At 66.4% G+C, this 25,416-nt stretch overlaps 1 protein-coding gene and 1 long non-coding RNA gene across 4 annotated transcripts in view; both read right to left on the minus strand.

The window, feature by feature from the left end:
* The window catches only part of LOC121032371 (uncharacterized), an 11,990-nt gene extending 10,696 nt beyond the window's left edge, over positions 1-1,294 (minus strand). Inside the window, exon 1 of the long non-coding RNA XR_005791259.1 lies at positions 112-1,294. This is a non-coding gene — a long non-coding RNA (uncharacterized LOC121032371). The remainder of the gene's footprint in view (positions 1-111) is intronic.
* Positions 1,295-4,663: 3,369 nt separating this feature from the next.
* The window catches only part of BRF1 (BRF1 general transcription factor IIIB subunit), a 62,874-nt gene continuing 42,121 nt past the window's right edge, over positions 4,664-25,416 (minus strand). The window contains exons 6-18 of one of the 3 annotated variants that reach the window (XM_040478409.1): positions 22,619-22,768; positions 21,588-21,681; positions 19,912-20,038; positions 19,412-19,451; positions 19,228-19,320; positions 15,778-16,047; positions 14,449-14,510; positions 13,990-14,071; positions 13,855-13,910; positions 12,757-13,013; positions 9,884-9,935; positions 9,358-9,529; positions 4,664-8,877 (exon numbers count right to left, since the gene is read on the minus strand). In XM_040478409.1, coding sequence (XP_040334343.1) covers positions 8,840-8,877; positions 9,358-9,529; positions 9,884-9,935; positions 12,757-13,013; positions 13,855-13,910; positions 13,990-14,071; positions 14,449-14,510; positions 15,778-16,047; positions 19,228-19,320; positions 19,412-19,451; positions 19,912-20,038; positions 21,588-21,681; positions 22,619-22,768 — 1,493 coding nt within the window. In that variant the 3' untranslated portion in view covers positions 4,664-8,839. Of the gene's footprint in view, positions 8,878-9,357; positions 9,530-9,883; positions 9,936-12,756; positions 13,014-13,854; positions 13,911-13,989; positions 14,072-14,448; positions 14,511-15,777; positions 16,048-19,227; positions 19,321-19,411; positions 19,473-19,911; positions 20,039-21,587; positions 21,682-22,618; positions 22,769-25,416 lie in introns of all 3 variants that reach the window. The other 2 variants (XM_040478408.1, XM_040478410.1) reach the window with 2 other exon arrangements.

Below are 25,416 nucleotides of genomic sequence, written 5' to 3' on the forward strand. Positions count from 1 at the left end.
GTCCCGCACCACCAAGGCCCGGGGGCGGGGCCGCGGGCTGCCCGGGCCGCCTGGCCCTCGCGCCGGCGAAGGGAGACGCGCTCTGCAGGGGGCGTGGTCTTTGGGACTTACCCCAAAAGGCGTCAGAAGTCCTGGCGCTGGGGCGCGTCGGCGCTTCGCTGTGCTTCCGTGGCCTTGTTTGGGTGGGACGCCTGGCCGCGACGGTGGCTGTGGCTTTGGCGGAGGGGGCCGTTGGCTCCCATCCTTGGCAGGGAGAGCGCGAGCGTGGTGACGCTGCCAAGGCCCCAGAGGTTGGGTCGGTGGGGTGACCGTGGTGATGGTGGTGCTGGGATGTGGCCCTGAGGAAGCAGGACCAGCGTAGGTGGCGTGGGGCGAGGTCGCTCTTGCTCATGGTGACATCCTTACCTGTGGGCTGGCGGGTCGTCACCACAGGCGTGGCAGAGGCGCTGCTGTCACTAGGAGTGGCTCCATGGGGTCGCCCACGCAACTTGGGTGCCTCAGCGCCCCTGCCAGCTGACCTCCTGCCCCTCCTGCCTCCCGGGAGCACCCCATCTCCATGACCCCTCTGTGGCTGGACAGGTGGACACACACCTGACCTTCAGGTGACAGAGTGGCCCGCAGGTAAACGTGCGCCCGCTTGGCCTGCCTGCCCCCGTCCTGGCCCTGGCCGTGTCCTTGCCCTGGCCACCACTTCCCCTCTGCCCCTTGATCCGACACCTTCAAGCTGCCGCTGGCCTTCCTGCCCATGGCTGCCGGAGGCTGCCTGTGCCCACCACGACGTCCCCGATCACATCCTCTGAAGGCAGAGCCAGGCAGTCATAGGTCACAATTTGTGTTGTTTTGTGGGCCCTCCAGCCAGGCCATGGACACCTGAGCCTGCATCGACAGATGCCCGCCAGGACCCGCCCCCCAACCCCCCAAGCGCCACACCCTGCTCCTGGGGCTGCAGGAAGTGGGAGGCCTGGAGGCTTTTGACTCTGGCCCTTTATCAGCTTCCTGCGGCCAGCCCAGCCTGGGCCCCCGCGGCGCCGGGACGACGGGTCAGCAGTGACTCACTGGGAGCCTGGCCTGGGGACACCCTGCCCCCCCTCATACGCACACCACTCCCCCACCTATGCCCTCCTGCTCTCACCCAAGCCTGCACCTGGCTGGCAAGGCCACTCGGAACCCCATTCCCAGGAGCCCTGGCCTGCTCCAGCCCTGCCCTTCCGCCACACTCTACCTACCATCTTTCCCGTGGTTTAGGGTCCGGCTCTGCCCTCAGGAAAGACTTGCAGGTCCCTCCCAACCCCAACCCCAGCCACCAGGGCTGTCTGCCCTACTTGCGATCCCAAGTGCCCAAAGCCAGTCAGTCGGGTGAGCAGCCAGGGTGCAGGGTCCACCAGGGTCAAGCTCGCACCTCCTCTGCCCACCTCTTTGGACACACACTTGCTCCCCACCCACGGACTCGAGACTCCCCTCCCCGCTCCTCTGCAAGAAACACCACGCCCCATCCTGACCTCCCCCACCCCCAGAGGCTTTGACCTACTGTTCCCCTCCTCTCCAATGCCCTCTGTCACCAGGTTGGTGGCCCACCTGCCTCTTCTGTGCTCCACTGTGGCCTGACCAGCGTCTTTTCCTTTGAGTCCTGGTGTGGACCCTCCCTCCTCCAGGAAGTCTTCCTGACTAACCCCTACACCCCCCCCCCTCACTCCAGGGCCTCCCAAGGGAGGGATGTCACCACTGCATGGAGCTTAGAGGTCTCCACGAAGTCTGGACCCTCCACGGGAACCCGGAGCCCTCTGTCCACCGCAGAACCCGCCCCTTACCTAGGGGTCCTGGGGATGCTGTGTGGGTGAGACAGGAAGTGAAGCTGAAGGTTGGGTGGAGAGGGCCCAGCAGGCGGTCTTAGTCTGATCTAGAGGGGCACCTCTGCCTGCATCAGACCACCTGGTGCAGGTGTCAATGGCAGAGGAGCCACACACCTGGGGGGACTCCTTCCCAGAGAAGTGCCCCCCTCCCCCAGAAGCAGGGCTCCTCACGGCACTGGCCCACCCACGTGCACAGGCACACACGAGCCCCCCCCCCCCCCCCGACACACACACACAAGAGGGCTCTCTCTTCCTGCACCCGCAGCATCCGGAGGCTCCCTGACCCACGGGAGCCCGCCGGGCCGTCCTGCAGCGCCGCCTGCTGGCTGGGGCCCGGCGGCCCCCAGGCACTCACAGAGCCCGCACAGGAGTCGAGGGGGTGCCCGGCGGGGCGGCCGTTGAACCTCGTGTGCCAGCGCCTTCCTCTGGCCCACGTGACCACCACGCCTCTCCCCAGCGCTCCCATTCCCAGCCTGGGGTCCGTGACAGTTTGGAAAATCTGTCTGTGGACAGCAGCCCTGCCCAGGGCCAGGCTGGGGTTGCCCCCGGGGGGCCTGGAATGCCATCCCCGGGCCGACGGGCTCCAGACTTCCACCCCTTTCCTGCGGCCTCCCCGTCATCCCACACTCTTCTCCCAGCCACCCTGCACCTTGCACAGACCCGCCGTCCAGGCCCACGGGGCCCATCTGCTCAGACCCTGCCTGGGCTTCCCGTGCCCCCAGCGGCCCACCTCTCTGTGCTCCAGCTGGCCGCACACCTGCTCTGCGCGTCTCCCACCCCCTGCCTGCTGGATTTCCCCACAGCGCGGAGGCCGTGCCCTCCCCGCCATGTCCCCACGGACAACGTCAGAGCAAACCTTTGCCGTGAGGCTTTGCCGACGCTGGCGGAGTGATACATCTGTGAGCCGACGGCTGAGAAATACACATTCTCCAGAGTCCTGCGTGTGTGGTCGGAGGAAACGCGCCAGGGGCTGGTGTGGGGAGGCCTCAGGGAGATGTGAGGGCGACGGGCACGGAGACGTGAGCGAACATCCCCGCTTCCCCACCACAGACATGACGAACACGAGGTGTGTGTGTGCACCTGCGTGTGTAACGCACACGCGCCCACCTGGGGCCCAGGTGGGGCTGTGCAGACACAGGTACTGATCCTGGCTCCCCCGCCGTGCCCACCACCCTCTGCCGGGACTCGCGATCACCCGCAGTCGGGCCCTGCTGGGACCCTGCAGGTCCTGTCGACGTCTGGCCCTGGCGGCCCCGTGGCCTCCTGCCTGAGGGACACGTCCCCCGCTGCCCGCTCAGCGCCACGTCGCCGCCGCCGAGGGCAGGCGCGGGGGCCACAGTGGCCATCCCCCTGCGATACACCAGGCGCTCCTCTTCTCAGGCCCCGCCAAGTGGGTGCGTGGCAGACAACGTCCTTGTTCGCTGTGACCTCCCGAAGGAGGGGAACGAGGACTCGGCCTGGCTGGTGCAAAGGCCCCTGGCGACCAAGGGCAGCCCCCTCGTCATCTGGCAGGGAGGCGCTGCCTTCCACCCAGTTAGGGCCTCCTGGGTGCTCGCTGACGGGATCTCTGTGGCCTCAGCGGTTTGTTCCCTGTGATGGAAGGTGACCTACCCCTCCTGACCCTGCTGATCAGCTCCTCCCTGCCCACCTGTGAGACGGCCTGGGCTGCAGGGCGCCTCCACCACAGCCCCCCGGGGTTGCTCCGGCAGCGTTCCCCACCCATCACCGCCCCTCCCTGGTGGTGCTCTAGCCCTCAGGCACTAGAACACCTAGGGCACTAGAAAGCTGTCCCCTTTCCTGGCCAGGGCCAGCCGCGGTGGCCGTGAGAAGGTGCTGGGGACTATCGGTGGTTGATCAGGGTCAAGGTCAGGTCCCACCAATCTGGGGCCCCCTGCCTTCATAGGTCCCAGCCAGGCCCATTGTATGGGGACAATGGCTTCCTGAGCCAGGTTCCTCTGCCGGCCGGAAAGCCATAAAGACTCTCCACTTTGCCACCGCCCACGTCCCTTTGAAGGGCCTGAGACTTTGGAGCCGGTCCCTTGGCCACTACCCTTTGCCAGCCGGGCTGGGGCCCAGGCCTCCCCAGGGACGAGCCAACCCTCTAGGCACGTAGGCACAGAGAGGCCCTGACCGGTCAGGGAAGCTGCTGGCCACACACCAGCATGGCCCCCACACGAAGCCTGGCATCCCCAAGGGAGCAGGACGCACACGCAGGGTGGCCGAGAGTCCTGCTCAAGTGGCGGCTTGGTGCCCGGGTGTGGGCAAGCACTCGGTGCTGGTGCTGGGACTGGGGGGGGGGGGGGTGGCACAAGAAGGGCCATCAGTCCTCTTGCAGGGCAGGGGACAGGCAGAGGGTCGTGCCCCCCGCTGGGCAAGTCCTCCCCAAGCCCAGCTGGTCCTAGGTCACCCCCTGCCCCTAGGAGTGCGGCTGCAGGACGGGGGTAGCGTAATTGGGACCGGCCCCACGGGGGAAGGGGCTCTCTAGGGTCGCAGGCAGCTGGGGGTGTAGTGTCCGCAGGGTTGCAGGCCGAGAGCTCAGACGGTCTGCTGGGCCAGGGGCTGGGAGGGCCTGGGGCGCCGAGGAGTGTCCAGGAGGCCCAGCAGCCTGCTCCTGCGGGGCCTCCTCTCTGTGCCCGTCTCTGCCACCTTGCTGGCGAGGGGGCCCTCAGATCCGGGAAGGGGACAGGCCCGGCGTGTGGAAGATGGCGACTCCGCGTGCGCATGGCGGGTGGGGGACCCGGCCGGGCGGGCCCCGCAACGATGTGTTAGAGGCCTTGACACGCTGTGGACAAAGACCATAGGCACTCTACCACTTCAAGTCTCCTAGTCTTTATTATTCGGGGAATGTAGCATTTCCGGGCTGCAGGGGGAGCGGGGGCCTCAGCTGAACCTGCCTGTGAAGCCAGGCAAGGCTGGGCCTGGGCGCCCGAGGGGGCGAGCGGCCAGGGGGCAGGGCAGGGCTGAGGACAGTGACGCGGTCAGCCCGAAGGACCTCATCTCCCTGGTGGCTGTGTGTGTGGCCTGCAGTTCAAGTCCCTGAGTTTGCCCCACTGGAACATCTGCGGCCTGGCGGGGGCAGGGGCAGCCAGCCCAGACCCAGGCCAGTGACAAGAGCCCCCCCCCCCCCCCCCCCCAGCCTCTCACCGGTCAGCCCCTCCCCAGGAAGCAGCCCTGGACCCTGCCTGGAAGGCACCACGGAGGACACCCCCCACTCGGTGCTGCAGCCGCCCAGAGGTGGACAGAGGGGTGGGAGGGTAGGATGCTGGAGGGCGGAGGCGGCAGAGGTTGCTGCCATCCAGGCCCGGTCCAGGGAGGGCGGGACGGAGGGAGACGGCACCCAGCAGGACACCCTGGGGGCTGCCCAGCCCCTCCTCCAGAGACCCACACTGCCCTCGGGCCATCGGCACTTCTGCCCACTTAGGGGCCTGACCAGTCCAGAACCACTTGGGGCTGCAGGAGGCACCTGGCGGGAGCAGCGGGGAGGCGGGGTGTGTGAGCCTAGGGCACACGAGGCCTGAGGACACGCAGGCTGGCGGGAGCCCCAAATCACTGGTGACGGTGGCCAGCAGGGCAGGTGTGGGAGGGTGGGGCTGAGCACAGCCTCTTGGAGGAAATGCGCCGATGTCATGATCCGGGGACAGCCCTTGAGAGACAGACGCAGAGGGCTCTCCCATCTGGCCAGCCTCCCTCCTCGCCGACCTCTCTCTGCCCTCGGGGCTCTCGCTGTCTGCCCAGGATGCCTGGGAACGATCTAGCTGGCAATCCCGAGAGGCCGCCCTGCCGGAGAGCCCCGGGTGGGGAAAGGAGTCACAGACCTGTCCCCCCATGCCTGGGAGGGGCTGTGGCCCGCCCACCTCCCTGCGGCCATCTAGAAGGTACCCTGTAGCTCTGACTCCCGCTCAGGGACGGACTGGCGCCAGGTCACACAGCACAGGGTGTGGCGGGGCACAAGCAGGTGCGGTGCCACACACACCCAGGTCTCGGCCGTCCCCCACCCTCCCCGGAGACCGGGGAGGTGCCCCGTGGGACGCACCAGGGAGAGCAGCAGGCCCACGGCCGTCTGACCTCAGCCGGCACCGGGCCCGCCTGCCCACCCTGGCCTGGCCCCCCGACAGACCTGCGTGTGCACGCGCACACCTGCGTGGGGCCGGGCCTGTACCCGTGCATATGCTCACGCGCGGGGCCCGGTCCGGGCCGGCGCTGGCTCTCACCCATCCGGCCGCGCTGCACGTGCTGGCCAGGGGGAGCTGGGCTCAGGGGGCCGGGAGCCAACGGGCACAGCGCTCCCACCTGGAGCCTGCCAGACACGCCTGCTTGCCGCCTCCTGCCCCCCCCACGAGGACCCTGGCCCCACCGGCAGGCCGCCCAGCTCTGCAGGGTCAGAGGACAAGCGCGCACCGCCAGGCTGCCCAGAACCCGTTTGTGTGCCCACGGGTGCACACGTGCTCACGGCGGCCCGCCTGCCCCCTAGGGACCCCCAGCACCGCAGGGAGCCAGCGGGGAGCCCTGAGTTCTTCTCGGGATGCCTGCTGTCACTGGCCAGGCCCCGGGGGCAGGCATCCGAGAGCGGGTGTGGCCAGGCCCCAGCACCCCGGAAGGCGGCGGCTGTCAGGATGGGTCCCAGGGAGGCCACCTCCACGCTGGGTGACCTGGGAAGTGACGTAGGCTCCCGTGCCCCTCTGGTCTCGGCTAAGGTTAGGGCAGAACCGGCAGCTACCTGTCTGTAGTGCAGGGGGCAGGGGTGGGACCTGCACGCAGTTGGGGGAGGCACCCCAGGCAGGCCCACTGCCACACACCCCCCTGGGGCTTGATCCCAGCCTGGGTCTGACCGCCCACTGGCTCTCAGCACCTCAGTGACCCTGACCCTCAGACGGAGTGAGGTCCCTGCCCCTCCCTGGCCGGGGCACCTAAGCCTCCCAAGCTTTCTGGGTGGGGATTCCTGCGGCCCAGCCCGCAGGGACCCAGGTTGGGGGGGGCAGGCAAGGTGATGCTGGTGCCCTGTCCCATTAGCTGCGGCCCGCACCTGCCAGGGACAGCCCCCCACGGCCCCCTGAAGAGAGCCACACCCGGCGACCAGACGTAGGTCATCCTCAGGGTTGGACGAGGGGCGCCTGGGTATGGGGCGGAGGGGCACACGGGCCCGTGTGTCCCCTGCAAGCCCACGCCGGTGGCAGTGGCGACCTGGACACAGAGCACAGGGCTGCTGGCTGCCAGCCCCAGGTCACGGCACCTCGGTCACGGCCCGGGCCTCACTGTTCTCCTCACCGCATCCTCTCCGAGGACCCCAGCCCTCTGCACACCCCCACAGAAACCCCATCCCCACTGGGACAGAGGACTCTTCCTCCGTGGGAACCTCCTCTGTCCAGCCCCTTGGGGATGTGTCCTGTCAGAGCCCCGTCCTGAAGCCTGCCTTGCTCGCCCTGCTGGGGAGGCAGCCCCGTCTGCCAGAGGGTGGTTCTGTCACCTCCGTGGCCACAGCCACACCTCCACCTGGAAGTCCCCAGAGCCAGTCATCCATGGCCAGGCTCAGCCCACCTTCTGCTCCCCGAGTGGCTCGGTGAACCCCCCCCCCACCCCGCCGGCCCTGCCAGGAAGCCAGAGCCTGGGGCTGCTCTAAGAGCCGCTGCGGCCAAGCTCTCCCTGCCCTGTGGCCCCACGAGAGACCGGGGCCAGGAGCAGACTCTGGGACTTCCTACGGGGCTGGGCACAAGGGGATTGCTAATGAACCCGAACCACGTCCCCACAGTGCATCTGACAACAGGGTCAGGCGTGAGTCCAGCCTGCACACTGTATGCTCCTCCCACCCCCATTGGCCGTGGCCTCACTCCTCCAAGGCAGGCCACAGCCCCAGATGTGAAGGCACAGACCATACCCTCAGCCAATTTCTGCTTAAGTAACGGATCTTTCTGTTTCACTAAACTCACTCTCCTCTCCGGCTTTTAAGGAGCCCCGGGGTCCAGGCTGGCTGCAGGGTACAGACGCGTGCAGTCAAGACCTCAAAGTTCCCTACCTACAGACTGCTGCGTTCAGGAGGGGTCTGGCCCAGCCCTGGAGACGGAGGGCTGGCCCCTGGGAAGGCAGTGTGGCCCCACTCTGCCGCTGTGGGGGGGGGGGGGGGGCGGGGGGGCCAGGTCTGGGGCCTCGAGCAGCAAAAACATCTGCCCTGCCTCCGTGGCCATGTCCAGAGCAGCAGCGCCCAAGCGGAGACCCTGAAAGTGGTCGCTGGGCCTTCCAACGACGAGGCCCGGTCCTTAGGGGTGGTCAAGGGCAGCAGGAACCATCCAGGGCAGAGTGGCCAGGCTTGAAGACCCTCTGCCTGTCATTCCTCTGTGGCTACTGAGCCAGATCCCAGGTCAAGCAAGGAGCACCTACGGCTCTGGCTCCAGTTCCAGCTCTGGCTCCTGGTTCCAGCTTGGGCTCCGGCTCCCGCTCCCAGTTCCCGGTTCTGGCTCTGGCTCCCGGTTCCGGTTCCAGCTCCTGGGTCTGGCTCCATGCAGCAGGGCCAGCCCAACACCCTGGGCAGCCACCAGAGGCTGTGCGGGCACTGCCCAGGGCAGCTGTGCACCCAGGGGTCATGGAGCCAACTGTCCTGTCGTGGGCCAGGGGTGGGCCAGAGTCCGAGGTCTGGCTGAAGACACAGCCACAGGCACAGAGTGGCCCTGGCCCCGCAGGGGTGGGGCTGGTGCAGTGCTTCTCAGCCCCGGGGAGGGGTGGGGGCCAAGGCACCCGGCTCCACAAGGAGCCCTCCACTCGCTCCGAAAAGCGGGCCTTCTCGCGCCTCAGTTTCCTTCCACGGGACAAGACACGTTGGACCAGACGCACAGGCAGCGGTCCGGTCCCCTGCTGGGCAGAAACGCTCCCGACGACGCTCCCGACGTGGTCCTGGCAGCAAGTGCCACGGAGGTGTTGAGCGCCTGCGGTGAGGGCTCCGGGGCAGGCGGGCCCACCGAGGCCCCCACTGCCAGACGCCACGGCTGCAGGGCCACGGCTCAGTACCCGTCGTCGTCCTCGCCGTCACAACCATAATCTGTGGAACGCAGAAGGGAACCGTGGCCACCCGGGTGCCTGGCAGAGCGCCGTGGGAGTGGGGTGGTGGGTGGGAGCCCTGCTCCCGCCGGCCAGGTGGCCCTCCTGCAACCCGGAGCCCGCGGCCTTCGCGTCGGGGAGGGCCCGGTCGGTGACCTCCAGTACTTGTTCTCAGAAGGGACGGAGCCGAGCTGTGAACGCCCCAGGCCCAACCTCCTTCTGGACAGAAAGACTGCGTTTGAAGCTGACAGGCCTGGATGCCTGGGCGGCTCAGTCAGTCGAGCGCCCAACTTCAGCTCAGGTCACGACCTCACGGTTCACGGGTTCGAGCCCTGCATCAGGCTCTGCGTCATGGAAGCCTGCTTGGGACTCTCTCCCCCTCTCTCTGCCCCTCCCCCGCTGGTTCTCTCTCCCTCTCCCTCTCTCTCTCTCTCTCTCTGAAGCACCCCTGCCCCGCCCAGTGCCAGTGTTGCCCCCTCACCGCCACTGCCCATCATCTGCAGGGCGCTGACACAGGGCTCCCCGTCGTCCTCGTCGGGGTCGTCCTCATCGGGGTCGTCCTCGGGGTGGTACGACACAGGCCCGCTCTCCACCAGCACCGCTGTGGGCCTGGCGGGCTCGGCTCCCAGGGTGGACGGGCTCAGGGGCAAGGGCTGCAGGTGAGGGGACAGGCTCTAGAGGCCGCCTGCCCTGGGGGGGGGGGGGGCGGTCCCTGTGCTCCCAGAGTGGTCAGCGAGGACACCCAGAGCCCCTGACCTCCCAAGTGGCCCCCCACCCCACCCTTCAGCCCACACCCACATCAGTGCCCAGAAAGCCTCGCCCTGAGGGCACGCTGTCTGATGACACAGCCTGGCAGTGCGACCCCAGAGTGGCAGGCCTGCTCCTGGGACACTTGCCCTGCCACCTGCAGGCTTCCGGCCTCCCCGGGCCTGGGCCGGCCCGACTTCTCAGCTGCTCACAGCTCGGTATTGGAGGCCCCTGCCCCCGGCTGCGGCCGCATCACGTACCTCTCCTGCGGCCGCCTTCTTGGCCGGCTGCGCAGACACCATTGGCCTCAACCTAGAAGAAAGCGCATCGCAGGGCGTCAGCCTGGGCCAGAGCCACCGGTCGGGACACAGGGGGCCCCGCTGAGATGCGTGGCCAGCCACTCTTCCGCAAGCACGGCGTGTTCTCGGTGCCCAGCCCCTCCTGCTTCGGCTCCCCCGGCCCCCGGCGGCCCTGACCGCCTCCCCGGGGCCCGCTCTGTGGTCACTCTTCCCAGTGGACCCTGTGGGCCTCAAGCTGTGACCTGCCCTGGTTCCCTCTGCCCTCCGGCCCCTCCTTCTGCCTTTTCTCTCAGTGAGCAGATCTCCTCCCTCTGGTGCCAATCACGTCTCCCCCCCCTCCCCCCGCGCCTATGCCGCTAGGGGCTTCTCCTACTCGAACGCGCGTGGCTCCAGCCAGTCGTTTGAACAGGTCGTGTGTCCACGTGATACAGACCCGTGAAGGAGACGGCATCTATCTCCGAGTCCCCACCCCCAAAGGCCAGGCACTGGCACCGTACCACGTGGGGGCACAGCCGCTGTGCTGGGAATCGGGGCGGGAGCAGGGCCCCTGGCAGAAGCCGGAAAGCAGGGTTCTTCGGTGAAAGCTTCTTTACGACGCTGGCAGCAAATGCCAATTTTAGCTAAAACGCCACGCAAGCCAACAGGAGACAGCCCTGGGCCGTGACTCACGTCCATCGATACCTGACGAACGCAGACCTGACGTCGGGCTGCCCTAGGGCTCTGCCAGCCTAGGTTCTGGACTGGCGTGTGGGGGCTGCGGGCAGCAGCCAACCACAGCCCTGCTCCTCCCGTGGCTGGATGCCTGGAGGAGTGGGGGCCTAGCCCCCTCCCCCCAGACCCTCCAAACACAAAAGCCGGGACACTGGCCACACTGTCACTTGCAAGGAAGGGAGGAAGGAGAACACCACCAAGACCCCCCAGACAACGCCGACCCGTCTGGGGCGACAGTGAGACCCCAACTGAGAGGAGGCAGGCTCCCCTCCCACGGCCTGGCCATGGAAGCCATCCACGCTCAGGGACCCTGCCCCAGGGCCGGCGGGGGGAAGCATCCAGACGGGCCTCGGATGACCGAGCGCACCCCACCACTGTGATGTGCCAACGAGCCCTGGGACACTGGGAGTGGACACCAGGGCAGCTCTGACAGGTGGACAGGCCCTCGGAGCGCGCGTGGGAGGTTTCTGCTTGGCACGGCCTCAGGCCGGCGGCCTCTGAGCAGGAGGCCGGCGGCCTCTGAGCAGGAGACCGGCAAACGTGTGGCCGTGCCGGCCGAGACCACGGGCCCGGTGCAGGGAGGGCGGTTCCCACAGAGGTGGACTCCCGGTCCCCACTGGGAAGCTGGCCTGTCCACCCACCTGGCTGGGGAAGAGTCACGGCAGTCAAGGGCGTGTGGGACGGCCAGCGGGGAGGCGGGGGTATGGGCCAAGCAGCCCGGAGGAGGATCTGCGAGCCCCTGGGAAGGAAGCACGTCCTCCCCTCGGCCCATAACCCCAGCCCACTCACCCTCTCACAGCCCGGGTCACAGACGCACTGGCGCTGAGAGGGCACGGCTGACCCAGGAGACGGGGGCTCGCCCGCACGCTGTCCACTGGCGGCCAGAGACAAAGCAGCCCCCGTGCGCTGTGGACAGGGCGCCATAGGCTGTGGTGGGGGTGACGCACCCCCACCCCACTCAGCCCAGGGCAGCCTGAGCAGCCCGGCAGGAAGGCCCCGTGCGGGAGGGCGCCAGGTTCCTGAGGGCTCAGGGCGCCGCTCTGGGGGTCCAGCGAGTAGGCAGGGGACAGGCTGGGGACACCTCCCCAGGCCCCAGACGACGACCAGAAAGGATCACGGGGGTGCTGGTCTGTGCGGCAGGCCGCGCTGGGCGCTCGGGAACCAGGGAGCAGAATAACCAACTTCTAGAGAAAGTGTCACGGGCGCCTGGGCAGCGCAGTCAGTCAAGCGTCTGATTCTTGATTTCGGCTCAGGTCACGATCTCACCGTTTGTGGGTTTGAGCCCCATGTCGGGCTCTGTGCTGACAGCACAGAACCTGCTTGGGATTCTGTCTCTCTCTCGCCCTTCCTCTGCCCCTCTCACACGCTCTCTCCCTCAAAATAAATAAAAATAACTTAAAAAAAAACTAGAAAAAAAGAAGCGTCACGAGGGGCGCCAGGCCGGCTCAGTCGGCGGAGCACACGACTCTCGGTCTCAGAGTGGTGAGTTCAAGCTCCACGTTGGGTACGGAGTTTACTTAAACAAAGCTTAAAAAAAAAAGGGTCACAGAAACCACGAAAGACATTTAGTCCCACGTGAGACAAAAAAACACACCAAAAGCATTTTTACTTCTCGGTTGGGTTAGGGTTCAAAACCGGTAGCGACAGAGGTCTGGGGAGGTGAGGGCGGGGGAGTGGGGCCACCCCGCCCCCGCAGGCCCTCCAGGGCGCCTCCGCGCGGGGCGCATGACGCCCTGCGTGACCCCCTGGGCCCAGGGCGCTGGCCTGCTCTGCCGCTCCCAGCTCCTCCCCTGACCCGCTCACCCCCCACAGCATGTGCTCTCCGCCAGCCCCCCCTTCTCGGCAGAGAGAGGCGTGCAGCCAGGGCACGGGGTGCGGAGAGCCCCTCCTGGAGGACAGGCCGGCTCACCCGCTCCGTGAGCAGAACACACCCTGAGGCCACAGCCCCTTCCTTTCCAGGGCCGGAGCCCCTCGCCAGCGCCCGGCCCTTCGCACAAGCGGGAGTGCGCAGGGCAGCGGGCGCAGCGCCAGGCGGACGTTCGTCCCCAGCACTTGCGGGCCGAATCCCAGCCCAGGCCTCCCGCCCTGCTCAGAACCAACATCCGGCCCACCGGGCCCAGTACCTCTTCCCCACGCTGGTCCCGGGGTCGGCCCTGTGCCTCCTGGCGGGCGTTTTCCTCCGAGACAGCTTCCGGGTGGCGGTCCGCCCCTCGGGCTGTGCGTCCTCCTCCTGCAGACCGCCCCCGCCCTTGCTGTTGAGGTCCCGGAGCACGCTGTAGTTGATCTTGCTGGAGATTTTCTTCTGCTCCAGCATCTTCTCGATGGCCTCCCCGGCCGTGCTGGCCTGGATCGGCTCCCGGCGTTTGCAGGACTTCTTGGGCTCAACGGAAACGGGGACGTCACCACCCCACGGGGACCTCAGCGCCCGTAAGCCTGCTAGGTGCTGCGTGGCATGTGGGGGCACGGCCGGCTGGACAGCGGCAGGTGTGGGGGGGGGGGGGCTCGGCAACCAGGGTCTCCTGGGGACCCCCGCCCGGGGGAGCCGAGGTGTGCACGGCCGGGGCCTCCCTGAGGGCGGCTCCCACCTCCTCTTGGAACTGGGGAAGCCGGCTGCACCCCGCTGTGCCCTGGCGGCTCACCGCCACCACCACCAGCCGGGGGCAGGTCTCGGGGCATGGGGCCGACTCGACCGCCCACGAGCCCACCACGCAGATACCCGAAGGGCACACAGGGTGCTCCCTGACCTCAGGAGGCGTCACCCAGTGGGGATGGACCTCGTCCTGGGTGCCGCACCACGCACAAGGGCCTGACGGTGCCTCCTGCCAGCTCCTCCCTGCCGTGCTGCCGGGGGCCCCAAACCCTGACCCCCAAGCTCCAGGGCCACCCCTGGCCTCCTTCACCCCCTGCCCCAGAAAGGTGCTCCCCATCCGGCCACACGAGCAACGGGCCACATCGCCGTGACCACCAACGGGAAGGGAAGCGCGACTGCAGGTTCTCTCGGGTCCCAGAGCTGGGACAGGGTGTCCACGGGGGTCACAAGGCCCCGATTCAGCCTGCCTAGGATCTTCCCCAAAGCCGAACGGCACGTCTGTCCGAGGGGAGGCCAGCACAGTCGGGGCCCAGCGGCCAGGGGCACGGGTCCGTGCCGCCCCCCGGGAGCCCTGGCACGACGCGGGGGGGGGGGGGCAAGGCCGGCCCCCACGCGCACCGGGTGCCCCTACCTTGTGCTCCTTGTAGATGCCAAGCTCCTTCTCCTTTGCTATTCTTGCTTCCTTCTCTGAAAAGTCCCCAAACGGCAGGATCAGCAGGGGCCCCGTGGCCCAGGCTCGCGGGCGGGCAGGCGGGCGGGCGCTTACCCCTCTGCTCCCGCAGGTACTCTGCGTTCTCCCGCATCCACAGCTCGGCCTTCACGCGGGCTTCCGCCTCGTTCAGGATGTACTGGGCGGAACACAGCACCACACTCAGGTCTCGGCCACCAACACCCTTCCTGCTTGTATACACTGGTCGGGGGTGGACCTCTGACCCACGAGGCTACAGGCTCACTGGGGGGAGCCGGTCGGGGACCCTGTCTGTCGCCCTCCACCCCTTCCGAGGCCAACAGCAGGGGCACAGGAGCCAGGCCAGAGTGCGGGGGCACAGGTCCGTGAGAAGGAACTGAGCGGAGGACACAGTGCCCCCCACCCCCGGGAACTGATGAAGGGCCCGGGGGCCGTGTGGTGGCCCGGTGTGGGGATGCCCCACCCGCGGGAGGGCAGGGCGGTGTGGCCAGCACAGACCACGTGCCGCACAGTGGCGGAGGCCGCACGCACACTCACCCTGTCGATCTCCAGGTCATCGATGCCACTGAGGTCCAGCTCGCCGTCCCCACACGCGTCCGCTACGGGGAAGCGCGACACCGGTGTCATTTGGGGTCAGTAACTGGTGACCAAGCGCACACTGCCCCGGGCTGTCTCAGGATGCGGGGGCTCTGGCCGAGGGCAGACGGCGGCCCCTCGGGGGACAGTGCGTGGCTCTCACGCCAGCGCTTGTGCAGGAAGGACGCTAGACCAGAGCCACAGCCGAGGTGGTGCCCCGCCGGTCCCCGCGGCTCCCGGACGACAGCAGCGTCTCTGGAGCAGGAGAGGGGCCGCGGAGAGTCCCCGGTGACACGCTCGGGACGTCCCCAGGCCCCGCTGGCCACTCCCCTCCTGCCTCAGCTGGGTCAACAGCGCAGTCTGCACGGCCCAGGAAACGGGGCGGCCGCTGCTCTCTGCTCTCTGCGGCCCCCGTCGCCAGATGGTCCTCTGCCGGCTCCTCCCGATTCCACCCACAGCCCGTGGGCCACACCGTCGCTCCGCGGCCGAGGCCCTGCGTGGACTCCCCCTGGCGCTCAGACACATCGCTCGCACGCCTCCCTGCTCTGCCTCGAAGCCGGCTCCCTCGGCCCCTGCCTGAATGGTCTCCTCCTGCCCTCAGGGCCTTCGCACAGGCCCTTGCGGTACAAGCTGCACACCGGGCTCGGGCTGTGTCGCCGTCCCTCTCACCCCAGACGTCACCGCCATCAGGGCGGGCACGTGCCCGCCCCTCGCCACACCTGGCCACGGGGTATGTGATGAACGTCTGGGCGGCACAGCCTCACAGGGGCTCCTGGCCCAGCCCTCGGTGCCCGGAGACGAGGCAGGGCCTGCACCCTGCAGTCTGGGGACACCTGAGGGAGGAAGACGCGGCAGAACCGGGACAGCCTGCGCCCCAGGCCTCTCCCAGCGGGGTGAGGGCAACGCTCCTGCCGGGCCACCAGCACCGCCAGTGCCGAAGCCCAACCGGCGGGGACCGGGCCCTCAGTCAGACGAGAAGGGACAGGGGCGGGGGCCCCAGGCCCCGTCCCCGTGGAGGAGCTCGGGCAGGAGGACCCCCGGCCAGCAGAGGGCTCCGGCCAGGACTAAGCCAGCGGGCCGCTGGGGAAGGGTTCTGAGGGTGGTGACAAACCCGTGCCGGGATCACCGGCGGCTCACACACGGCAGGCGCGGCGCCCACCCGTCCGTAAGGCTGCACCCCACCTCCCCCAGCTGGGGACGGGCCACCTGGACCTGCTATCTGCCGGCCACGGTCCCGCCCACCTGCCCAGAGGAGCCCCCCTCCTCTCCCCAAGGCCCCCAGGCACTCACTGGGGTCCTGGCTCTGGGAGGAGATGCACTCTCGGATGGAGTCTGAGATGCCCAGGCTGGCCGCGGTGGGCAGGGGGCCAAGCAGGGACTCCAGGGCAGGGGGCCTGGCGCCCCCCTCGGGGTCTCCGGCCCCCTCGGAACTGCTGGACAAGCCGCTACCAAGGATCTCCTGGTAAAAGTCCTTGTTCAGGTGGCTGGCAGCGGCTTCCAACTCCTCGTCCTCGGCATCGTCGTCCCCAAATACACTGGACGTGGTGTCCTCCACGGAGCCTAGGGACCCAATCGCACACACCGCCTGTGAACCGCGTGGAAAGGCAGAGGGCCCCACCGCCGTGCAGAGAAGCATCGCCGCCCAGCCAGCAGTTACTTCGTTAACATCAGCGAGCAACCGACGAAAGAGGGGCTCAAAGACGCGCCTTGTCACAGAGGGAGCCCGACGTCCACGCACCTAAGCACGGCCCTGGGCCTATGCCTCACGCTTTGCGCAAAAATTCACCCAAATTTAACACCTAAAAATTTTTTTTAACGGGGGAAAATACCTGTGGCTTTAGGTCAGGCAAAACTTCCTAGTCACATCTGGGAAGTGACTCGGGAAGCAACCCACAAAACATCAGTCGCTTCGATCGCAGCCAGCTGGAGAGCGTGGCCCTCCCGTGAGCAACTGGTGTCCGGGACACGCGGGCGACACTCGAGAGTCCGGAAGAAGAAAACACGCGGCCCGTCAGCACCGGCGGCGGCTTCTGTGGGCGCCATCACCCTCCCGCCAGGCCAAGAGTGGCGTCGGGAAGCGGCTCCCACGCCCGGCGGGGCACACACGCGGCGGCCCCTCCGAGACAGGGGCACGTGCCCCGCACCGGCCGGCAAGTCCGCTCCTCGGCGCTCGCCCGGCAGAGAGGAGGTAAACGTCCACGCGGTCACCTGCGTGACTAATGACCCGGGCGTACGTCGGGCCCGCCACGCACCACAGACGGGGCCGCTGTGCACCCGACCCGTGCGCTCCCACACAGCAGAGCGGCCGGACACGCGTCAGGACGGGCCTCGTGATCCCACGGAGGAAAAACGCCAGGAAGTACAACCGACCTCCGAGGGCTGCCTGGGATGCGCAGGCTGACACAGGCCCAGGGCGTCGGGGGGGGGGGGGGAGAAGGGGGGGCCTTGTCCATCTCACCAAAACACCACCTTCTAAGTTTGCGGTTTGTCGTGCCTCAGTGACACCTCAGTAAAACCACTGACGAGTCACCAACGACATGCGTGGTTCCTTACAGAGTTTAAAGTTTACGTGAGACCTCACTCTGGGGCGCCTGGGTGGCTCAGTCGGTTAAGCGTCCGACTTCGACGCAGGTCACGATCTCGTGGTCCGTGAGTTCAAGCCCCACGTCAGGTTCTCCGCTGTCTGCGCAAAGCCCACTTCAGACCCTCTGTCTCTCTCCTCTCTGCTCCTCCCTGCTGGTTCTCTCTCTCAAAATTAAACGTTAAAAGAAAAAAAGGAAGACCCTACTCCGGTTTGGAACGCGTCACGCTTAAAGCTCGTGTGAGCGCCGACTGACACGAGAACGTCGCGTCCCCACCGACGCAGCCCTGGGGGGACGAAACCACTGATGCCCTGGAGCAGGAAACGCGTGCGGGGTGATGATCCCTCCGGACGAACAGCTCTGCCCTGATGCCTGCCCGGAGGACCCGGGCCCTGCCACCCGCACGGCCCTCCAGTGGGGACGGGGGGAGGGGACGAGGGGGCCCCCGGCGCAGAGAAGGCACAAGTAACAAGTCATGGTGACGGGCAGAAACCAGCCGCGCCTGCTACGCGAGAAAAAGCTTCAGGCCAGGCAACGAGGCAGTGTCCGATTCTCTGCCGCAAGAAGACGACGCACGAAAGCGCCGAGGAAGGGGAGCGGAGCAGCACACGCGGACGGGATGGGGCGTGCACGCAGCCCCGAGGACGGCCCTCCGGACACGCCGGCCCGTCAGAATACGGCGGCCGCAGGCGTCGCACCGGGGGCGGCCCACACCGGCCGCCTCCGCCCTTGAGGGGTCACCGGGCAGAGCGAGCGAGGAGCAGGTGTGGTGACCCAGCCCGACCCAAGCCCACGGGCACCTCCAGCCACGGACCCGGGCTGGGCCACGAGCACACAGGAGCACCGGGGACGGGCTGTGTGCCAAACACGGAGACGACCACGGAGACCGGACTGAATTCCTCACGGAAACCTCGGCCTCCGAGAGCAGCGCCAGCCGGAGGCGTGAGCCCCGCGGAGAGCGGGCGTCAGGACGGCGTCTGCCGCTCGGACGGGCTCACGGGCCCTGCACGCGAGCCGCCCCGAGCGGTGACCCTGAAGGTCAGGACACGGGCGAAGCCGGAAGAGCAGGCGTTCCTGGCTCGGCGATGGGAAGGCGGCAGGATGAACAGACCAACGGGCCTTGTGGGGAACCGCGAACCGACTAAAACACCAGAAAACAACGCTACGCGAGAAGAGGAGGACGCAAATCCCACAGAAATAACGAAATCAAACGTGTCCTGAGACAGCTCTGCCCGTCTGTGTGGACGGTGCCGGGGGCCCAGACGGGGAGGCCCGACGACAGGGTGCCATCCCGGCAGCGGGTCACGCTCACGGAGCCCAGACCCGGTGAAAGCCAGGCCTGAGCGTTTCCTTCACGGGGCGAGGTGGCATCTCGACCCAGAGCCGCCCCGTGTCCTGCAGGAGCCTGTGCCCGCTGCCACCCCCGCGACTCACGAGGAAAACCTGGGGACCAAGAGCGCGGCACCGGGAGTGGTAATGGGATTCCCGACACGAGGGAGCCCAGGGCAGCACCTGGAGACCGCGGTCTCCCACGCACAGCAGCGGTGAAGACGGGGCAGGACGCCGCTTACAGCGGCGACGGACGGTGGGTCACCGGACCAGCGGGCGGCTGAGGAAAACCCAAGGGCGGGAAGACGCTGGTCTTCGGGAGGCGGCGTGGGGCGGGCCAGAGGTGCTAGGAGGAAGTGACCCCGGGGAAGAGGGGCGGGCGGTGAGAGCGAGCACCTGGCCCTGGCAAACCAGGGACCTCCAGACAGGGTCCCCAGAGCACCCGGAAGGAAGGCGACACGGGGGCGTCCGGGGGACAAAGGAAGACCAAGCGTACCCGAGAACGTTCACATGAGCCACGACACAGAGGAAGCCCCAGGGAGGCTGAGGAGGGCACAGGGTGGGCGACGGCAGGGAGGGGTCCGGAGGGAGGCAGCAGGACAGTCTGGAAGGAAGATCCGGGTGGCAGGGCTGGAGACTGGGTGGGGGGCGGGCGGGCAGGGGTCCCGGGAGCATCTGGACACCGCGCCCAGCACGTCAGGGCCAGGAGGCGGCCGGTGGCCGGGGCCGGGAGCGGGGCCCCGCGAGGCGGGATCCCTCGGCCACGGAGGGGGTGGCGGCAGGGCGGGGGCCGGCCCCTCGAGGCCGCAGGGGCCCCGGCGGGACTCACCGGCTCTGGTCAGGTTGGCGAGGGCCCCCTTGGCCCTGGGCCGGCTGCTCTCCAGCTCGTTGTCAATCGCGTCCTGGTAGGTGGAGATCTCCCCTGCAGCAGGAAATTAGAAGCGAACCGCGAATACAAAGCCCCCTGTTCTAAGGGACACGGGGCATCTGTAGCTGTGAGATCGGCTGCTCACCTTCGACTTCCTCCAGCTTTTTGGACAGAACTTGTTCAAGCTGAAACAAAGCACCCAGAACCTTCAGTGGAGACAGGCAGGCGTGAAAGAGGTACGCGGCGTGCACACCCTGCCTCTCCTCGCAGTCCGCCGGGCCTTGCCCAGACCCTCCTCCCGGGCGTCATCCGGGGGCCCCGCAGGCTGCACACGGAGCAGCGGCCCTGGACCCCAGCCCTCCAGGTAAACGTTAACGACCAGGCCCCAGAGCAAGGCAGCGCCTGCCCAAGGCACTGTGCGCGAAACACCCTGGGAAGGCACGGGGACCACGGCCTGGGGAGAGCTGGCCCTTGTGCCCCACCCACTGCTCACCCACCCATCTGTCCGCCTCTCCTTGCGAGCTGTGTGGACACAGACCCAGTCTCGCCTTTGTAACTAAGCTTCTCGTCCCAAAGTGGGAACGTGACACGAGATCCAGGAAGTGCCTCGAGGGACTCGAGTGCTGGACGGACACGGGGACTCGCCTGCTTCAGGCGCAGCTTCCGCTGCCCAGCCGTGTATGAAGGGGGGTCACACTCCTCCTCCAGATCGATCTTCATGAACTCGTCCACGGTCAGCTGGCTGGTGGGCGTGTCTTCGAACTCCGTCAGCCTGGGACAAGAGAGCCACAGGGAGACAAGGGCCCTGGAGATGGCCATCGGGCACTGTGGCCCCACCTGCTGGTCACCAGGCCCTGCTCGCCGCCCCCCACAGTGCGGCCCTGGGGAGGAAGGCAGGGTGGGCAGGGGTCACCTGCCCTTGTTGCTGGACAAGCGCTAAGCTCCCCTTGTCGCTCCCACGGGGAGGCTCAGAGGAGGCCCAGAAGGACGGAGGCCAAGCCAGCAGCCCTAGGTATGCGCCGACTCAAGCTCAATTGCCTACATCACACACCCAACAAGACGCGTTTTTTTTTGTTTTTTTTTTTTAGTTTTTTATTATTTGAGAGAGACAGAGATCAAGGGCCAGCAAGGGGGAGAGAGAGAAAGAGAGAATCCCAAGCAGGCTCCACAGTCGGCCTGACAGGGGCTCGATCCCATGGCTGAAATCAAGATTCAGACCCTCAACTGACTGAACCACCCAGGTGCCCCCAACCTACAAAATGTTCAATAAAAAACTTGGAGGGGGGGGGGGACACCTGGGTGGCTCAGTTGGTTAAGCGTCTGACTTGGGCTCCGGTCATGATCTCGCAGTTTCAGAGTCTGTGTCTCCCTCTCTGCCCTGCCCCTACTCGTGTACGCACGAGTTCTCTCTCCAAAATAAACGCTAAACAAACAAACAAACAAACGTATATATGTTCCTGGATGAACGAGTAGTGCTCTCTACCTTCAGTGAACCCATCCTGAACAGAGTAACTTTCCAAACTACGATTACGTTCACACCGCTGCGGCTTAAAATCCTCTAGTGTTACTCACTGAAGAACGACGATTCTCCAAAGTGGAGTAGTGTGGTTTTAAAAATGCATGGTCAGGGGCACCTGGGGGCTCTGTCGGTTGGGGGTCCAGCTCTTGATTTCGGCTCAGGTCATGATCCCAGGGTCACGGGACTGAGCCCCACATCGGGCTCCGTGCTGACAGTGCAAAGCCTACTTGAGATTCTCTCCCTCCCTCTCTCTCTGCCCCTTCTCTGCTCGTGATCTCTCCCTCTCGAAAATAAACATGAAAAAAAATTTTTTTTAACTTTTCTGAAGAGAATTAGAGGTTGAACAAACAAAACGCCTTACTCTCTGCCTTTGAAAACTGCCACAGGATACGACCTCCACTGAAAACAAGCCATCGAATGTTCCAGATCCGTTGTGAGAACAGGCACAATTACAGGTCTGCCGGCAACTGGACTTCAGCCCACACGCACCTGATGCTGAGCTGTGCCACCCCACGAACACCACACCCCAAAGCAGGAGCTCGTGGGCACCCGGACACACAGCACAGTGGCCCTCGGTGTCAGCCAGGCGGCCCCCCGGGCCCCCACAGTCCACGTCGACCTACCTTGGAGAGACCCTGCACGTGCAGCTGGCGTGGTGCCAGGACTGACCGAGACGCCCGGGAGGGAGGCGGGTGGCCCCCACCCCGAGGAGCCCCCCCGGGAGCCGGCTCTGACCAACGGGCCTGGCTGGGCCCGACGGATGAAGCGTCTGTGCCCCAGGCCACAAACTAGAGCCACCTACCTCTTCCGCAACGTGGACTCGCACACCTTGACCACGCTGATGACCTCTTTGACGGTTCTCCGGAAATCGTGCATCCTGGCTGCAACCAGAAGCGCTGGAGGGGGGCACGACGGGAGTCAGGAATCGGAACAGGTGCGCAGCAGCCCAGCACTCGGGGCCGATGACCTGCGGCGGGGAGAGCCCTGCCTGGGGGGCCTGCAGGCGCCGAGTCCCCAGCCTCACCATGGGGAACGCTTACACAGCATGTGACCGTCACAGCCCCTGAAAGCTGCACACGGCTTCGCGTGCAACCACGCGGCGATCTATCAACGTAGAAAGTGCTCATCACACACCCCGTCCTCCACACAGGGAGAATTAAACTCCACCCGAGAACCTCACGTCACCCCGCAAACCAGCGAGCTGACTCTCAGGTGACTCGAACAGGCACACTGGTTGGCAGTGGAGGTGAGGCTTCTGGGGACACGGCCCAGGGTCGGGGAGAAAAGGCGGTGGGCCCCACGAGGTGGCCACAGCCAGGTTGGTTCTCGGACAGGCCCCGAGTGGGCAGTGCGCTTGGAAATCGGGCTCCGAAATGGGAAACGGTCCTACTGGCAGCCGAGCGCGGGAACGCAGGCCCTTGGCGCTCTGGGCAGGTATGGAGCCGGTGGGTGCCAGGGTGGGGGCCTGCCGGGGAGGGCTCCAGACCCAGGCCCGCGTCAGACCCCGAGACATGGAGGACAGGGTTGCGGGGCTGTTTTCAGGCAGCTGCCACCTAGAGGGCAACCCAGACAGCTACCCTTTCGGGGGTCAAGGAGTCAGCCAGAGGGGCCCGGACACCTTCTGCAGTAACGACCGGGCTGCGGGGCCAGGGCAGGGTTGGCCGCGGCCTCCACGAGTCCTGCCCTGCCCCTGTGACTGAGAGTCAGTGCAGGGAGCAGCTGGCAGTCCTCGGCGGCCAGGTTCGCTGTGGAGACAGCCCGCCCACCACCCGCGTGCCCGGCCTGCAGAAGTCAGGACGGAAACCACCACCGCGGCCAGCAAGGCCGCCACACCTGCTCCACAGAGGCCCGAGGGGCGCCGGCCAGTGTGCATCCAGTCCCTCTTCATCCTCTGCAGGAGCCTCAGGGCCGTCATGGACACCTCGTGGTTCTTCTCCCCAAACTCCAGCAGGTGGGCAAAGCGTGGGATGTACAGGCACGGGTCTGCAGCAGACACGTGGGCCTCAGTGCTACTGCGTCCTGGGACAGGAGCAGGCCTCGCCCCACCGGGCCTCGAGGAACGTGCATGCTCCAGACCCGGACAGCGCACGGGAACAACACAGCACGCCGTCTCCCCGTCGGGGCGACCCTTCCCAGTCCTTCCGCCGCACAGGCTCCCCGGGGCCCCCTGCCCCTCGGCTGGGGCCGCTCACCCACGTCCCTCCCACAGCTGCTTCCTGGGGCAGGACGCTAGGCCCGTGCGGGCATCCCTCGTGCTTGTGCAGGTGCACACGCCACACCTTGCTGCTTTGTTTGGCAGGTCGTGGACTACGACTGAGACACGGCACGTTCGTTAGCTGCTTATTTACCGCGTTTACTCTCGTGAAACACGCTCTTCTGGCTACGGGCGTGGGTACGTCTCTTTAAATAAGCACACGGTCCTCAGAAAGGGAGGGCTCGGAGGCACCCGGACACGCGCGCGCACACACGCTCTGCCTTGCCCGTGCCCTGCTCTAAGCTACGGGCTAGAAGACTCCCTTGGTGCCCTAGGCTTACGACACTTCCAGCCCCCGGGGCGGGTGAGACCAAGTAACTCGACGAATTCGGTGGGCTACGGCACTGCTGTGAGTGCCCAGACGGAGTGGCACGGGGTCCACGACAGAGCACCACAAACAAAACCTCCTTTGGACAGAATCATCTGGGAAGACCTTGCTCAAGAGGGGCCGCTGCTGAGGCCTGAGGGGGCCACGGGCGAGCCAGAAAGCAGGCATGTGCGGTCAGAGGGTGGAGGAGGAGGAAGGGCACACCGGCAAGGTCCTGGGACTGGTCAGCGGCACTAGCAGGTGACCCTGGCCGTCCACCAACCAAGCACCCTCCTTTGGGGCTCTGGCCCCATCACTCTCCCGGCCTCCCGGCATCTACAAGGGCCTACCTGACTGAGCTCTGACCCCTGGAAGCCCCATGAGGGCCTACCCGCACCCCCTTTATAAGCACCCCCTCGCATCCTCCGCCAGTCCTGGCTCACGTAAGGAAACACAGAGACTGGCTGCTGGCCCTGAGGCAGTCTGGGTCCCCAAGGACTCCAAGGGCTGGAGTGACACCTCCCACACTGACCACAGGGGGGTGCTGCTGAGCAGCGGCTACTTGCCTACCTTTCCAGAGGCCCGGGGAGGCCCGGGGCGCTGAGCAGTCTCTGGAAAGGTGAGTCAGTGGTAGCAACTCCCTGTGTTGGGCGCATGGGGCTGGACGGCTGGTGGCACTCCGGTGGCAAAGCACAACCAAGAGGCGCTGCCTGCCACCTCAGCCCAGGCCCTCCCACCATCTTCTGGCCCATCTGTCTCCAATCTTTTACAAGTAGTTAGGCTCAGTTTTCTAGATCAGAAATTAATCAGTGTCAAAGTTTTCACCTCTAGCTCTGATGTTCTATTGAAAACAGTTCCAAATCGTAACAATAACATCGATTCTTAAAAGGTATCTTCCCTCAGGGCGCCTGGGTGGCTCAGTCGGTTAAGCATCCCGTTTGGCATCCCGTTCGGCTCAGGTCGTGCTCTCTCAGATTGTGGGTTGGAGCTCCCTGTGGGCTTTGTACTGACAGCATGGAGCCTGCTTTGGATTCTCTGTCCCTCCCTGTCTCTGCCAGTCACTTGCTCACTCCCCTCCCCCCAGTGTGTGCACTTACTCTCACTCGCTCAAAAACAGGCTTAAAAATAAAATAAGATGTATCTTCTCTCCCAATAATACGTTTTTCAGCAACCAAATCACAAACCAAATCAAAACGGAGCCCATGGCCAAGCGTGCTGTAGCTCCCGACTGCCCAGGCACGTGGTGGGGGGTGGGGGGGAGGGTACCAGGACACCTCAACAAGTCCAGGAAAACAGACAATTTGCAGGAGAGGGTAGGTTGAACCCTCTCCCCCAGGGCCGGTGACAAAGGTTGTGGGGCGCCGCCAGCCCGGCACGGGCAGTGAAACGGGCCGAGAGGCTTTACGAAGGAAAGAAAAGCACTCACAGAAGACCACGCACGATGGACGGGATTGGTGAGAAGCGCCAAGAGGACACACTAAACCCACAGCGATGTGAGATTCCGCCAGATCTCCCCAACCTGAGAATGGGGGGAAGGACGGAAAGAGGCGCCCCCCCCCCCCGCCAGGGACCCCGAGAGCGGCCTCCCAGGACGGAGAGTGCGAGCTGGCAGGCACGCACACGAACAAACCGCGGAGAGTAAGGCGCAGCCTCCTAGGTAAGCCTCCAGACCCCCGCGTTTAGTTAGCAAGCAGCCCGCACTGCAGGTGGGCGGGTAACAACGGTCCACACGGACGGGTGGACGCCAGCCCACAGGGGCGCGGCGCGGGGACGGGCCCCACGCGGGAGGGACTAGGCCTGGCGCCCCCCGCCCCCGCATCCCCGGACCCGCGGCGGGCCTCGGTGGGGGGCGGGTACGGCAAGCCGCGCCGGAGGAGAGCGGACCCCGCATCTGGGAAGGACCGGCTAGCGAGCGTCAAGCACGCACAAACCCTCAACGCAACGCAACCGAACTCCAGCTCGCGGAAACCGGAAGACCCGGGCCCGCGCACAGGCACCGGCCACCAAGCGCAGACCGTGCCCGCAGAGCCACGGCTCCCCGAGCGCTCCCGCCTGCGCCTGCGCCGCCGT

Source organism: Herpailurus yagouaroundi, unplaced genomic scaffold, assembly GCF_014898765.1.
Source record: "Herpailurus yagouaroundi ecotype Mexico unplaced genomic scaffold, PumYag 141, whole genome shotgun sequence".
Classification (NCBI taxonomy): Eukaryota; Metazoa; Chordata; class Mammalia; order Carnivora; family Felidae; genus Herpailurus; species Herpailurus yagouaroundi.